The following is a 16,585-nucleotide window of genomic DNA, read 5'->3' on the forward strand; positions in this document are numbered from 1 at the left end:
TACTCTAGTTTTGGCACTATTGTGCAGGCACATTGAAGGGAACATAGTAACTGTGACTTGGGTTTGGGTGAGGAAGGGAAGTAAATGAACAAAGTTGATGGAGCAGGAAAGAGCTGAGACTGGGTGAATAGAAGGATGACTGGCGTGTGAGACGGGATGGGTAAATCAGGCGTGTGACTGAGTTTGTGGGAGAATTTGAATAATGTAGGTGGTGGGGTGCTGTGATTGCCTGCCGTATGAGAAACAGTTGTGAAGTGAAAGAGGTAGAGCAGAGCAATGTAAATGTAGGTGTGAGGAGATAGGAACGGCTTCTGCATGCATCTGTGGGGAAGGAAATTGCATATGCTGGTGTTTATAGTAAAGGTGGACTAGGAAGTGTTTGCAGGTGCTGTTAAGTTTTCTTGACATATGTTGCAAAGCTGAGCTAATATTACAGATCCAATGTTTCTCTAAGCAAATCTAGCCATTGGGTCTTCTCTAGTGCAGGGGATCTCACTCATTTGTAGTGTGCACATTGATTGTCTTGGGGACATCCCTCTCTCTGACACACACATATAGTTGTGTAACATTGTGTGTCTAACTAGAAATTGCTTTACATAGAAAGTGATTTTATTTTATTTTTTTAAATAAACTTTTATTTAGCAGGTAGATATAAGGAGAAGATAGAGCTGCCAGCACCCTGTGACTAGCCAGCTGTCAATAGACCAGCAGCAAGTGCTCTGTGGAGCAGAGTTTGAGAACCTGTGCTCTAGTGCAGGGATTGGCAACCTTTGGCACATGGCCCGCCAGGATAATCCCCCTGGTGGGTCGGGCTGGTTTGTTTACCTGCTGCGTCCGCAGGTTCAGCTAATCGCGCCTCCTACTGGCCGCGGTTCACCGCTCCAGGCAATGGGGGCTGTGGGAAGTGGTGTGGGCCGAGGGATGTGCTGGCCGCCTCTTCCCGCAGCCCCCATTGGCCTGGAGCGGTGAACCGTGGCTGGTGGGAACTGCGATCGGCTGAAATGTGGACGCAGCAGGTAAACAAACCGGCTCGCCCTGCCAGGGAGTTTACCTTAGTGGGCCACGTGCCAAAGGTTGCTGATCCTTGCACTAGTGGTTTTTCAGTTCCTCTTCACTCCACTTGATGGCTAATGCCAGTAGCTTTATAATATATTCACACAGTACATGTTTAGTGTAGAAAAATCAAGTTATTCTTGGTCACATGGCAGAATTCCTTACATGGCTACATCACCTGCTGGCAGGCACTGCACACAGTAAGGAGCTTTCTGCCTTACCTTCCAGTGCTGCCAGACATGGTGTGGGGGAGAAGAGAGGCAATGCTTTAGTTCCACCTTTCTGATTTATTCTCTCTGCTTAAGGGTGGGGAGAAGGGATGGAAAAGGCCCCAAAGGGTCCCTTTCCCTTTCTTACCTCCCTGTAGCAAGAGGGAGAGAGTGTGAGAATGGTGAAACTGTGCTTGTAGATCTCAAACTTGAGCTGTGGAAGTCGATTGTTCCACACACAGGAAAAAACAAAGGGATCATTGGTCAAAGGATGATTTTGTAATTTCTGGGATTATTCTACCACAGTACACATGTAAAATATTTCTACCACAGTACACATGTAAAATATTTCAGTATGATATAGTAAGATAAGGCAAGGGAAAGATAGTTCCAATTCACATTCTCTGTAGAACATTAGACTTGACGCCATGTGTTTAATTAAAGCTGTAATTTTCCCTCACTTAATCCAAGTGTTTTCTTAGAAGCAAAACCCTGAACTGTTCTTCAGCCAAAAAGAACAAAGACTCACCTCTGTTCTTTCAAATATAGGAAATGTATTAATCTTTATTCATTTCAGGGCCAATGAATTGGACAGTCACAGGAAATGGAAACTTAATTGGCTCATGATGAGCAGCTCCCACAAATGCCCTAGCTGATTGCTGAATACACTCACCTTTTCACTTGGGGTATATTTATAGTCAGAACTCTTCTTCCTGTTTGTGAAATAAACAAAGAAGGCAGATTGTGTATAAATAAGCTTCTCCGAGAACTGAAGTACAAGCAGATAAAAATGAAACAAATTTGCCCACTTTAGACACCATCCTGGTTTCATCTTAGATTGAGTCTGTGGGGCTCACTGATTTTCAGGAGGTAAAGCAGTGTTTTGCAGTGTGCTATCTGAAAGGCATTCCTATCTGACTAAAGACAGATTACTTTATGAGAATATCTTGACCAAGTAAAGAAAGTTATCACCATTTCACAGCTCACAATTAACAAGATCTGTAGTGGATGTGTGAAAATACTATGTAATGGAAATAGCTCTTTCATAAAATGTCCTTCTCTCCAGTGGCACAGACAGCAACATTTTACATTGGGGCATGTCCATTGTCTTCTGTCCATTACAATATCTGTGACGATACCTTAGGGAGCTTCTAGACAACAAAATCCTTGCATCATGAGCCACTGCCAAACTAGCTTCCCTGGCTTGTTACTTTAAGGCTCCAAGATGTGATGCATATCTGGTTATGGCTCGTATAGTGATGATGTATATTATATTCATGACCATCATAAAACAAGTATCAGAAAGTATTTTTAAGAAGTACTTGGCGATATCTTCTTTTAGTAAATTACTTGCTTTTTCCTGCCATTGGCCTCATTTGAGAATGTGAGTTATTAACACTGAGCTTAGCTAGACAGAAGAAAGGCCAGCCTCCACTTTAAGGACTCAGTATTAGTCTCATATGTGAGCATGTATCTCAGCCTATCTTGTACAATCAGCTTGTATGTACTGTATGTACAGTTGCTGATTTCACAGAACTAACACACTTCCATCGCAAGACTGAGGTGATGACCAGTTTCCAAAATGATCTGCAGACAGAGATTTGGGTAAAATCTTCTACCTAGGTACTTTGCATTCACAACCAGGGAGTTGGCCAAGCAAGATTTATGTCTGTGGCTGAATTAGGGGTTTGAATGACAACCAAAAGGGGGAGGGGACACAGCCATCTGAAAATTTACCTCTGTTTGTTTAACAGAAGTATTGGTTGGTTCATTTATTAATAGTGGCTTGGTGTTAGTATGCAGCTTAGTAAGCATAGTGAGAAAATCCAGCCACCAAAGTAGTAGCCTAAAGAATATTTCAGAACAGGTTATCAAAAATAAGATACAAAACACCCCCATGTATAATAATGATGTGGAAAGCCCTGAACAAGAATCACATTTCTTACATCATCGAAGCACAAATTAAATTAACTACCCAAAAGTGATATACTTACTGAGAAGAGCTTTCTTCTGGAAAAGTAAAAGAAAAAACATATTTAGCACACAGTAATTTCTCTGGCTAATAAACATCCTGTGAAATATCTCCTGTGGATAACATTTAATTCTTGTCCTTCCTCATCCCTTTAATTTCTGACAGTAGCTGCTGAACTATGTTTTTCACTGGAGGATGAACAAGTGATGCCCTTGGCAGCAGTCTGTCTGGATAAGCCAGCAGGAAAACTGTCCAAGCCCCCTCTCCTCTGAAGTTATTAGTCTACTTCTGACAGTGTTCAGCTACCTGCTCTCGTGAAACTGCTCTCAAATCAATCTGCAGCACCTCGCTCCCCCCTACACTCCCAAAAAGCCGTGTCCCCTCTTTCAGACACATCCTGAGACATTCTCCTGCATCACTGCCTGTATTCACTGTATTAGACTCCATGGCCCCTATTGTAAATACCCTGGGGAAGTTGCCCAGCTATTATGAAATTTAATAAAAGCATCAGTTTTCCTGACATGTACTTTCATTATGGTCCATCAGATGGAGTCAGCAAGTCCATTTCCACCAGGATGCAAGTTTCAGTACTGCTTACATCTTAGATTAAAAAATGACTGTTTAAATTACTTCTTTTTACTGGAACAGACAGATTTTAGAAACCAAAACCACCAATTAATGTCCCTTTAACGTACATAGCACACACACATATTTGATATGTGTGCATATTATATGTACTTCATAACATACAGGTGTAATTTTGTTGCTCTTCTTTTATTTATTTGGTGCCCTGCTAAATGAGTAAACACGGCAGAATTCTGGCCAGAAATAAATTTATACCTAATGTCTTTCAAGGAGTTTTTGGTTTCTCACTAGCCCTGTTATGACACACTTTGGGGAAGGAATTTGTAACTTCTTTCATCTGCTAGACTTTGTACCCAAGTAGTTATTTATCCCGGGCTCTGTCTCCCCTGAGCTTAGAGTTCATTTACTTCAAGGTACCTGTCATTGACTGGGTGAGCTAGAAATTCTCTGACTCAGTTCATGAACATTTGTGGAAAATACAACTGTGGGCAAGAGAAAATGTTTAAACTTTTTTCTAATATTTTCAAAACTATCTTAACTGGAGCTTACTTGGACTCTCCGCATTTGCCTAAATTCCCTTTCAGCAGCAATTTATGACTAGCCTGCCATTTCTATCTCATTTTCTTTTGTGACAAGTAAACTGGGTATGATCAAAAGGAGTAGGCAGAACAAATAACTATGGGCCAGATCCTACCCTTACTGAAGACAGATGCAATACTTCCATTGGCTTCAATAGTGCAGAATCAGACCCTACATGAAAAAGGAGTATACTCTACAGACAGTAGAAATATTTAGTCATAGCAAGTTTCCTGATGTCTATAAGGCAGGCAAGATTTAACTTAACTTACTTGAAAAGTAACCTTTTTTGTGTGCATAAAATACCCCAAGGCCACATAATGCCATTACCAGAGCCACAACTACTACAGCAGCTATGATTCCGCTTATATTAAGGTCATCTATAAATGAAAACAAAATTAATAGTGTTAAAAACCAAAAAGCAAAAACTTGCCATTGTAACAGTTTTCCCACTATTCCATTAAAATTCCAGAGAGCAGTGGCAATAATAACTACAGAATACAATATGTAAATGCCTGTGACATGTAAGTTGCTAGAAACCAGAAACATTCTCAAAATATCTGTTCCATTCACTTCTACTACCCACCAAATAATACCCTCGTTAGCATAAAGCTTTTTAAACACACCTCAAAATTCTTAATATGACCCCAAAAGTCAAAAACTTGATAGAGACAAGGGGGTATTTTCTCATCTAGATGAGTGCCTAACCCCTGGTGTCATTCAAGTTACACACGTCAAATGGAGAATATATCCTGAAGCCTGTAAATGGAAACAGCTGTTCTAGAAGATTTGTTTTAAGTTAGTTTGATTAAAATAGTAGTAATGTAACAGCTGATGAAAATGTTGACACAGAATGATATTTGTGGAACCAAGAATTTTCACACTGTTGAATCATAAAGCATGAAACTTAACGGCTTCTGACGTGAATGAAAGTGAGGCTTTTTAAAAACTAAACCACCAAGGCCAAAGTATTCAAACTTGGGTGCCTAAAATTAGATTCCTTAATCCAGATTTGGGCACCTATGCAGAAGTGGCCTGATTTTTCTGTGGTGATGAGCAATCCCCATTCCCATTATAATCAATGAGAGCCTCAAGTGTGCACCTTCGGGGGAGAGATTAGGCCGCTTCTACTTAGATGCCCAAATATATATTTGGTTGCCTAACTACAAGCACACAGATTTGAAAACATTGTCTCCCCCAAAAACCCAAGCTTATTGTGTGTGTTAATAAATACCAGTTTCGGGCTTGGATTAATGTTTCCCCAGCAGAGGAATTCTGCCTTGATAGCATGTAGTTATTCAAATACAACATGAATGCATTAAAAGGCCGGATCCAAAGTCTTTCTATTGACTTCAGCAGGCTTTGAACCAGGTCTTGAGAGAGTAAGAAATATTAGAGCACTGTTTAAAACAGGGGTCTCCATGTCCCGGCCCGCGGGCCATCTGCGGCCCGAGAAACTCCCCACCGTGGCCCATGGAGGAGAGACGCAGGCAGACACGCTGCCGGCAATGTCTGCTGCAGGCACCGCCCCCCAGGCAGAGTCAGCCAAGGAGGCAGCTTCATTAGTTGCTGGGAAGAGTCAGCCCTGGAGGCAGTGTCACTTTTTTCCGACAATGAATACAAACCAGTCAAAATACCGAACACAACTCTCTGACACACCCCTTGCTGCAATCCTGAAGGTTTCAACCGCTCAGTCACTGAGGCCAAACATCAACAAACTGACACAACTGAAGTGTTGCCAGCTGTCTGGCAAACACTAAAAACTCTCTGGCAGGCGAAGAATTGTATAAAGTTGCATGACCGTTTTATTATTTCTAAGAAATACAATATAAACGTTTTCTTTTCTGAACACCATCTTCAGTGACATTATTGGCCCGCTGGGAAGATTTGAGGACTGGCACTGGCCCTAAGGTAAATTGAGTCTGAGACCCCTGGTTTAAAAGGTCACTGCCACGGTATTTTGTAGAATCCATCCATTAGAAGCATTTTCCCCTTCACTGTTGATTAAAACCTTTCAGAAGCTTGAAATATTCCTTACCAACTTCTCTCCATCACTTGTGCATGCACTGCTGTGGGATTTTGCAGAGCTACTCAAGAGTGCTGGGCTGCGAGAATATATTTTTTTTCTTTAGGGAAAAAATCATGGATGGACTTCTTTACAAAACAAATTCTACATCTAACAAGTTACATGGATGTTGCAAACAGATAAGGAGCAGAAAGCAAAACAAACATTAGGCCTATCAACCTTGACAGTGTCCCTTTAACCAGATATAAATGTCACATTTATTACTGTTTTTCCGATAAGAAAATGAAGATCAGAAATAGTTTTCTGACTTGCTGCATTAAAGCCTCACATAAAAATGTCTCAGGGAAAATATCTGTGAAACAAGACTTGCAGCTCGTACTTTACAGCCTCCACAAAAACATTCTGAAATATTAATATCTTATGTACATACTATTGTTCAGTGGAGTTTAATGCATAGTAATCTTCTGAAAGCAGGACATTTGATCATTTTAAAACAGTCTGAGCTAACCAACCTTTTGTAAGATACAGTAATCTCTACTGCTTCTTTTTAGAAGAGGAGTGATTTAAGCAGCCAAAATGTCTACATAAATAGCATTCGTAACAAACATCATGTAATTGCATTTGACTCCAGCATTCTGGGGGAGGAATAAGACAGTATAATTTGAACCTAGTCTTAGCTTCTCACATGTGTCATGCAATAAAGTCATTTTCATCTACAGATTTTTTTGCCTTATTTGCTTTTCACACTTACCAACTTGCATTCGCTTCACAGAGCATTTTTGAGGAAGTCCAATTCCATTAGAGGCTTCACAGTAATACTCTCCAGTGTCCTTCTTTGAAACGGTGTTAAATAGCTGTTAAATTTTAAAAAGTCACCAATAAAGCTGAGTGAAATTTAGAATTTCCATCCCATGGAAATCCTGACATTTTTGTTTTTGTCCCAAATTTGGATGAAAAGTTGAAATTTAACAAAACAAATTCAAAAAAATTCAGAAACATTTTGTTTCAACATTTTATCAAAACAAAACATTTAAACATTTCTGAAATTGAAATTTAATTTTGTTTAATTGAATTTGATTCAAAATTAAATATTTTATTTTGATTTTCCTGGTGGAAAATTGAATTTTTTAAGCAAACTCAAAATTTCCCTGTGGAAAATTTCAATTTTGTGGAAACTGCATTTCTGTTGGAAAATCATTCAGACAGAAATTTCCCAACCAGCTCCAGTTATGAAATACTATCACCATGTGATTTAAAGTTAGGAGGTTGGGAGAAGAGGGACACTATATTGATACCAGTTAGACAATTAGTTCTTTAAACTATGGGTTATTTTTTCTTTTTTGAAGTATGATGAAACAGATGACTATTTCACATAAACAACAAGAAAGGGAGAGGTGGGGACTTTCCAAAACTCATCAAACTCAGTGGGTGTCTTTTCATTGACTTCAGTGGGCTTTGAAATTAGGCTCGTTCTCTGAGAGCCACAACTATGCATCAAGGCCAAGATTTTCAGAAGTGACTAGTGATGCTAGTTTGTGGTGCTCAGTCTGACACACCTTAAAGGGGTGGGATTTTCAGAGTATGCTGATCATTCACCTTCTGAAAATCAGACTCCTCTAAGGTATCTGACTTTGATCATCCATAAAGGCGAGGGCCCAAAATTAGAAAGTCCTGGATTAAAATTTATCATTAATAATAACTGAAAAGCATCCATGGAAGCCTCTTGAAAGAGATATGTAGTTCTGGAAAAGACGCCTATGCTGATATGGGGCCTGCTTCCTGCTCAGTCTTTACTGGTGCAGGATTGGGCCCTATAAGTATATCTGGAAAGTTACTTTTACATTTCCTAAACATCTGTTTCTCCAATATTGCCCTCTGTGCTTGGGAACAACTACTCATGGAAGTCTGTAAAGATGTCTACTTTATCCTCTTTTAAAATGCCTCCTTAAAAAAACTTATCTGTACTGCGATGCCTGATCTGGCACTGATTACGCATGTGGCAAGCTGTAACTTCTGTTTATTTTGCAAAACTCTGCTAAATTATTTTACCTCATCCTTTCACTCTACTCCCACCCAATTTGTGTATTTCATCCACCTGTTGTATCCTGTCTGATATGTAGACTGTGAGCAATGTGGGACATGGATTTTTTGTTTGTTTGTTTCTCATCTGCACAATGCCTAGCACAATGGTCATAGTGTAACATGAATAACAGATTTAATCTTCTTTCAGACACAAAAGTCAAAAGAAAGAGTTGGACAAGATGATCTTACCAATGTTCCAGTCTTTTTATTCATGGTATAAGAAATGTTTCCTATTTTAGCACTGCCTGTTCCTGTATTTTCCAGTAAAGCAACACCATTCCTATACCACTTGTACTCAGAAGCAGGAGACCCTTCATTTTCTTTACAACTCAGTTGCACTACTGTTCCACTCATCGCTGAGCTGGGCACTTCACACGATGGAGCTGCCGAGGCCACTGAATAATGAAAACATATTTGTCATTTGGCAGTTTAAGTGTTTTAAATTAACATTCGCATTTCTATTTCAACATTTGCTTAGGCATCAAAGACAATCCAAAGAACCCCACCATGTATTAACTAACAGGATAGACTGGTGGGGCATGGCCAAGAAAGGGATCACCAGGAGGTGACCAGTGGGTCACACTCCACTAAACGAGAACACAGAAAAATCCCTGGGTTGCTAGGAACCTGGAAAGGGAAGGAGCACCTTGCTCCCAGCCCCTTCAACCTGCTGTTGCATCTCCCTTGCTCTGCCCCTCTCACGACCATCCAATCCAAGATCATCTTCTCAACCGCCCTCCCCTCCTCCATCCTGCCAGCACAGCACTTAGTTCCATGGACTCAAGAGAATGTGGAATCAGGCAAAACTTTCCATGGATTTTTTTTATTTTTTGTTGAAATATTTTGTTCTTGTTGTTTTCACTTATTTGAAACAATTTCCCACCCATTTTTTGAGCATCTTCCCCTCAATTCCCTCCTCCCCTATTTTTTCCCCTGAACTAGTGAAAGGGCAGGGGGGTGGGAAGGAAAATAAAATAAAATAATTACTTTTGGTTTCAAAAAAGTTTCAACTGACAGATTTTCACAGAAAAAAAATTTCATATAGTTTGAGAAGTAATTTTTGGTGGAAACACTTTTTCATTAAAATTTTTTGAACAGCTCTAGTCAGTATGATATTTCAGCCATTTGGTTAGTCACCACTAAAGGCCAAGAATCACTGAACTGTGGCTTTTTATTTTTAAATGAACAAAATACCCACTCTGCTTTGTGTTCTGTATTGATATGCCGATAAGGAATCTATTTGTCAAAAAACAGTCCCTGAATCTTTTTTGTTGTCTGCACTGTTACAGACATACTTGCGGACAGGTATTTGGAGATAAATAACCAAAAGTAATTTAAACTGGTGTGATCATACTGTGTTATTTTGATAAATAAAATATGCAGAATTTTGCAGAATTTCCAAATTTTGTGCGCAGAATATTTTTTTTTTGAAGAATTTTTAATTTTTTGGCACAGAATTCCCCTAGGAGTAGTATATAACGGAAACTACTTCAAGCCAGTTCCAGCACCTATGAATACAGGGCTTATGAAGAACTTCATCCAGTCTTTGTACTGGCAGTTGCTGAAAAAGATCCAGTGAAGCCTTTTCCACATACAGGTGCCTCAGTCCAGATAACATTTCTGCCAGCCCAGACATGGATCTCTCCGGAAGAGAGGCTGGTATTTCTGTGTGCAGTTTTGTAAAGTGGACAAGGAGAAGACCTCTGAGTTTTACTTGTAACCTAATCAGAATTTGGAACTAGCACTGGCCTCTTCACAGTTGTGTGTTTTGGATTTATTTCTATCAACAGAGTGATTATCAATGCACTTTAAGCTGTCATAGTTGCTTTGGTGTTGGGAAATTCAATGGGGCCTAAGAGAGTTAGGCCAACTCTCTTAGGCCCATTTGAAAATCCCAGCCTTAATATACAGGCCAAACTTTCAGAAAAGATTGTGAGGGTAGATTTCTTCCCTATTATTAATTATTCGTTAGAGCTAGTCAAAAGAAGGTAAATGCAGTTTGTAAAAACATTAAAGAGAACTCAGAAAAGAATGTACACTTTGTCATTTGGCAAACAATGTTATGAACAAAAGAGATTGCATGAGAAAAAATATCCATACTGAATTCCCCCTACCACCTTGCCCTTAGGATTGACCTCAACAAAAACCCAGAGTCAAAGTTAGGTTTCTACCCAACACTGTGAGAGTAACAATAGTCTCTGCCAGATTTTGTCCCCGTGCAGTCGGCGCACTAACTTCACAACGGTATCTCGCAGAATCTTTTCTGGTCACATTTCTAATTCGTATGCTTGAATCTATCATCTCTGCTCGGCCTTTCAGATCACCTTTAAAAGAGAATATGACAGTTAGACTATGCAACTCAAGCCTGTTATAAAAATAAAATATCACTGTGCATCGTTGGCTCGTCTTGAAACCACACCATGCATCTAGTCATCGATCATTGCTCACTTCTTTAATCTTGATAATCTTTGTGCCTCATTTTCCACTGAATGGCGATATATTTGAGCACTTTTCTTCAAAGATACTATCACTTCCACTCTACAAATAAGTTTAGAGAAACAAGGCGATACCTTAAGCCCAAACTTTACACCCTTTGTTCACAAACCAAAGGCATCACTTATGAAACACAGCCAGTTTCCAACAGCCTAGAGAGTTGGAATCCCAAGACCCATCTTGAATTTGGCAGCACATGCGTTTCCCCCATGCTCTTGGGTGGCTTGATGAAATCTGCATCGTCTAAGAAACTTAAAAGTGCCATTTATTATGGATAGAGAATGTTGGCCCAAAGCTCTCTAGTTAAGCTTTCAAAAATCCAGACTCCATTACAGTCCTGTTATCACATACCTTTCACCTTGTGGGCTGATTTTTTTCTATACTTGGTATCTGGTCAAAGGTGATTTTTTTTTTTTAAGTTGGAACAAAATTCTTTCAGACATTTGAGTTATGGGAGTGTGTGTGTTATGAGGGCAAAACTAACTTCCCATTGAAAAGAGAAAAAAAATAGCTACAGCTTTTTGAACAAAGCTACAATAAAAATAACTGATGTTTACAATTTGAACCTTGTGATTGTCAGTTTTCATTGAGCATTAATGTATTTTGCTTGGCTTGAAAAAAAAGTTTAGCAATAATATGGCCTTTTGCAAACTCTACAGAGCACACAGGGTAGAAAATTTTGTTCAGGCTACAGCTACGTATGAAAATATAGATGTACTTGCTGCTTTAAGGAACTTACAAGCTCTACTGCCAGAGCTTTTCAGTTCTGTAAATTTATAGCATGAGCATCTTATAATCTCAACCTGTCAAGCTTGTTATCTCCACAAATGGCAAACATGCAGAATCTGGAATGTACGAGTCTATTAGCAAGGCCAGTACAGTTTGCAAGCTCTGCAAATCAAATAGCTTTGGCTTTTTTACTTCCCGCCCCATCCTCCTTTTTTCCGCCATTTAGTTAAAAACTCTGAAATAAAGAAACCCCATTAAAAAAAAATCACAAAAAGTCAATAAAACTTAAGAATCCAACAGCAACATTCACTTGACTGCATTGCACAAATTTCCTATTTCCTCTTCCCGCTTCTTGTCTGATTGGATGTCAAACTATGATGTGGCGTGTATCTCACACAGGCTCCAAAAGGGTGTAAGACGTCAATTAACATATTAGGCTGCACCTGGAGGGAGAGCCAAGTGTAACTGAGGATGAAGCCCAGCTGGGGAGTGGCTGGAAGAGGACTATAAACCGAAAAGGCTGAGAGCAGAAGGGGCTGCAGGGAAGCATCAGCCTGACCTCATTTAATATTATTTTAAATTATCTTCCAAAGCAAACAAGTGCTGGGGTAGGTACAGATCAGCGTGCTCTATGGATGAGAAGCAGGCACAATGAAGTGGAAGAAAAGAGAATCAACCAAGTTCTATGAGAGACTTCAGACTGGGAAAGGCATGGGGTTTCAAGTTCTCCATTGCTAAAACCAAAGAACTAATCTTTACAAAAAGGAAAGCTACAAAAGAATGTAAATTGTATACGTATGGAGAAAAAATAAATATAATTCAAAGGAAAAAATTCCTAGGGATAATATTTGATACTAAATTACTTTGGAAAGATCAAATAGACTGTTTAAGATGAATATAAAGGAAGGATCAACCTGTGTAAAAATACTGCTGGGACAAACTGGGGGACAGATAAGAAAACTCTGCTGATGATTTTCAGAGCCTTAATCAGACCAATTATCCACTATGGCTGCCAAGATTTTGGGTCAGCATCAAAATCAGAACTAAAAAATAAAATAAAATTAGATTTAATGCAAGCACAGGCACTAGAAGTAGCATACGGTGTATTTATTACAACACCCATGTGTGAGATACAGATAGCTGCTAGTGAAATTCTAGCTACACCACAAATGAAGCTCCTGGGCCTAATTTTCTGGGCCAAAGTTTATGGGAATTGCAATGGTGAAAGTATTGAATACATATATGAGGTTTGTTAGGAATTCAACAGGTGGACCAAAGCACACCATGTTAGAACTACACATGCTGTTTGAGTTAAAATGTGGATGCAGCAGTTGGAAGACAGGGAAATGCTAACCGAAGTCAAAACTTTTAGTCATGGGAAAATTAGGTATGAATGGAAGGCCACATGTCCAAATATAGATTTAGACTTATTTTATGAACTTAAGGGTAAAAGGGGATAATGGGTATAAAAATGAAGTACATAGATGAAAAGTGAGTTGTTTTTGTCAAATATATACAGAGCAATCCATAACAAATGGGGAGGGGAGGGAAAGGAAGAGTAGGAATGGCATATTGTATACCAAAATTAGGGATCAGTACATCTAAAAGATTAGCTGATTTTGTAGCTGTCATGACAGCCAAACTAATGGCAATTATGCTAATGGTCATTTTTTCAGACTCAGTATCAGGCTTTATGACAACAAAAAGGGTGTCTCTGTGTGTAGAAGTGATTTAATAGATGAATTTATATTTCTAATAACACAATTAACCCAGATGGGATTACATGTAGCATTAGCCTAGATGGCAGCACATAACAGGATAACAGGGAACAAAACAACGGACAAAACAGCTAAAAGTGCTGCAAGAAATGAAAGAATTTGATATAGAAATACCCTTAAGTACACAGGAATTGTAAAGCCTAGTACAGAAAAATTTAAAAAAGGAATGGCAAAAAAACTGGATGAAAAAAAGAGGAAGAAGATTTTTTGAATTGTGCCCTAGAGTTGAGGATAGTGACATACTTCAGGTCCCGGACAGCAAAAATGAAGTGCTTTTGTTTAGAGTACTAACCAGCCATTGTGGTTTAAACAAAAATCTTTTTTGAATAAATGAACAAGCACAAAGATGGACTATGTGTGCACTGTAAAGTAGAAGAAACAATTGATCACCTTTTATGAGTATGTAAGGGCTTAGATAAAGAGAAAGTTTTACGAGAAATTTAAATGACATAAAGTAACAAAAATTACAGTAGTTTATTTAGTAAAAATATCAAGAAAATGGGGTAATATTCGAAAGGTGTTATGTTATCTGAAAGAAACAGGACAGAACAAGAGAATACAAACCACTAGGTGTTTAGGAATTATAGCGGATGGTGGCTATAGACTATCCAGTCAAGTGTATTCTGCCACAAAGGAATAAAAAAAAAAAAAAAAAAAAGAAGGGGGGCTGCAGGTAGAGTCTGCAGTCACTCTCTGGGACTAGAGAAAGTAGCAAAACCCAGGAGAAAGGTGATAGGGAGTTCTCTCTATCTGGGACAGTCTGGGGAAGGCAGACTGAAGAAGACTGAAGACTGGGAGAGAACAGGGACGGAATTAATTCTGTGGTGACCCTGGAAAGAGGACAAGGCATAGAAAGTTAGTCCTAAGGGATCGATGGTCCAACAGAGAAAGGTCTGGGAGAACCCAGGGAGAAGCCAGAGGCTTAAGAGGAGAGGCTGTGTTAGGTACAGGCTGCACAGGAGCAGCACATGGGGCTCAGAGGTGGGAAATGGCTCAGAGAAACTGCAGTGCATCCAAAGGAGCAGACCTAACTGCTTAATACAGGGTCCCTGGACTGGGCTGGCAGAAGGGTGTACAAGCCTGAGGTAAGGACTATTGAGCACGGGGGGGCTGAAGACTGAGTCTAAAGGAGAGGCTGAGGAATAGCCCAAGAAGGGTTAGAAAGAACTTTTGTGTCAAGATGTGTATGAACTTTTAGTTGTATTTTTGTTACCCTGAAAGGGTAGGGGGGTCTTAAATCATGACTTGGCTGGAGGGCTGAGTTCCAGGAAGAGGCAGACCACTGGAGGACCAGAGTGACTATTGGCAGAGAGTGTCAGATGGGCGGAGAGCTGCTACCCCACATTTGGCTCAAGGAGGCGCTCTTGCGGTGAAACACGCCACCCCTCCCCCTCACAGTAACTTAATACTCTTTCTGCTGTAAAAATCTATCCTGTTATACATACAGCATATGCAGCACAACTGAATAAAGGTGGCTGTGGGAATGTTGACATTTGCTTGACTTGAATCTTTGTGAACATGACTATACAAACCCAATGTTGCATTAACACAATCTTTGCATTTTTTGTATATGGTTCCACAGAGATTCACTCAAAATGTAAAGCTGAAATAAGTCATTTTAAGAAAGAACACTTATTCTTATGTTCTAGTCCTAAAAAGAATGGGGGTGTATTTAAAATACGCTGTTACACTGTATATATTACCATGACATTTATGTTCAAGTCTCCAGTTTCATTTTAAAGAATCTTTCAGAAGCTTGTTCTGAGGATCATAAAGTTTTCAATAAGGACAGATAATTTTATTTAAATGCACTCAGGTTATGGAAGGATTCAGGGAACCTGCAATGCCATTTTTGAAGTCTAAATGGAACAGTACAAAAGACCCATCTACATCTCCAAGTTAAAATGTTTAATACCGTCAAGGATATAGTAGCTATTGGCATGGAAAGCCATTCAAGAATATGCTCATCAAAACCCAATTCTGGGAAGTCCTTTTGTCATTGTTATTCTCTTCAGAAAAGAAAGCAAGCTCCATTTTAGCAATTTCATTTTAATCCGTCAGTCTATAAGTTTGCAGCTTCTTACCTACTAAGTCACCTTTGTAGTACACAAATGAGACATCACGGGTTGTGAGTTTCTTCCATTCTACTCTTGGAATAATACCCTTTCCAGCTGAGTACTTACAGCTAAGCATAGCCTCTAGGGAAAAGAAAACAGATGATCAGTGTTTTAGCTCCGTGCTTGGTATAATTACAAGTACTGATCATAATATTCTTTCTATTAAAGGGCTTCAGCATTCAGTGACAGTCAAATCCTGCTCTCAAAATTGACTTCATTGTATTTACTCCAAATATAAAACAAGTGTAATGGAGAACAGAATTTAGAGGGAGAATTTAAAGCCGGTATAGCTTTAAGAGAACCGTTATAAGTTATACAGGCAAAAGCACATTTTTGGCGGTAGAAAGTGTGTTTCTACTAGGTGGGTTTGCTGGTACAGCTGTATTGGCATACCTTTTCTAGTACAGATTGGCCTAAGGAGGAAAAGAACGCTAGTATTATTATGAAAAATCTTTGACTACCTCCAATCTCTCTATAGTATATATGGAAAGCCTTGATCTTTATTTTCTTTTTCAAGTGGAAGGGGTAAAACAGATGGCTTAGAAGGTTGGCAATGCAATATAGAGACTTTCATATACAGGTCACATTAATAGGGACTTTTATAAGACTTTTATACCTTTGATAGGGTGTATCCAATTTCCAGCGGACAAGTGTCCACATCTCAAAAGCACACACAACAGCCTGCTTTAATTTGCACTCATTCCCAATCTCAGCCAGGGAAACTGAGGATTGAGTAAATGATGGAGACATTCACCCCTACTGTTTGTCCTTCCAGACCAGAGCTGAGGCTTCAGAGCTACAATGCTACCAGTTTGGCATTTTTCATGAGCAATAAGACAACACAAAATGAGACAAGACATTAAAGAAGCCACCCAATTATAAGGAAAAATACAGTGACAGGAGGGCAGCCTGTTCCAAAGAAAAATACACAATGCTTTACAAAATGTGTGTTCTGTACTTAGCTG

General features: G+C 39.3%; 1 protein-coding gene across 1 annotated transcript in view; it reads right to left on the reverse strand.

The window, feature by feature from the left end:
* The window catches only part of JAM2 (junctional adhesion molecule 2), a 63,321-nt gene that overhangs the window by 2,056 nt on the left and 44,680 nt on the right, over positions 1 to 16,585 (reverse strand). Inside the window, exons 3-9 of the mRNA XM_073363179.2 lie at positions 15,588 to 15,701; positions 10,675 to 10,827; positions 8,693 to 8,898; positions 7,173 to 7,275; positions 4,668 to 4,775; positions 3,257 to 3,272; positions 1,936 to 1,975 (exon numbers count right to left, since the gene is read on the reverse strand). Of these exons, the coding sequence (XP_073219280.1) occupies positions 1,936 to 1,975; positions 3,257 to 3,272; positions 4,668 to 4,775; positions 7,173 to 7,275; positions 8,693 to 8,898; positions 10,675 to 10,827; positions 15,588 to 15,701 (740 nt within the window). The remainder of the gene's footprint in view (positions 1 to 1,935; positions 1,976 to 3,256; positions 3,273 to 4,667; positions 4,776 to 7,172; positions 7,276 to 8,692; positions 8,899 to 10,674; positions 10,828 to 15,587; positions 15,702 to 16,585) is intronic.

Source organism: Lepidochelys kempii, chromosome 1 (genome assembly GCF_965140285.1).
Source record: "Lepidochelys kempii isolate rLepKem1 chromosome 1, rLepKem1.hap1, whole genome shotgun sequence".
Taxonomy (NCBI): domain Eukaryota; kingdom Metazoa; phylum Chordata; order Testudines; family Cheloniidae; genus Lepidochelys; species Lepidochelys kempii.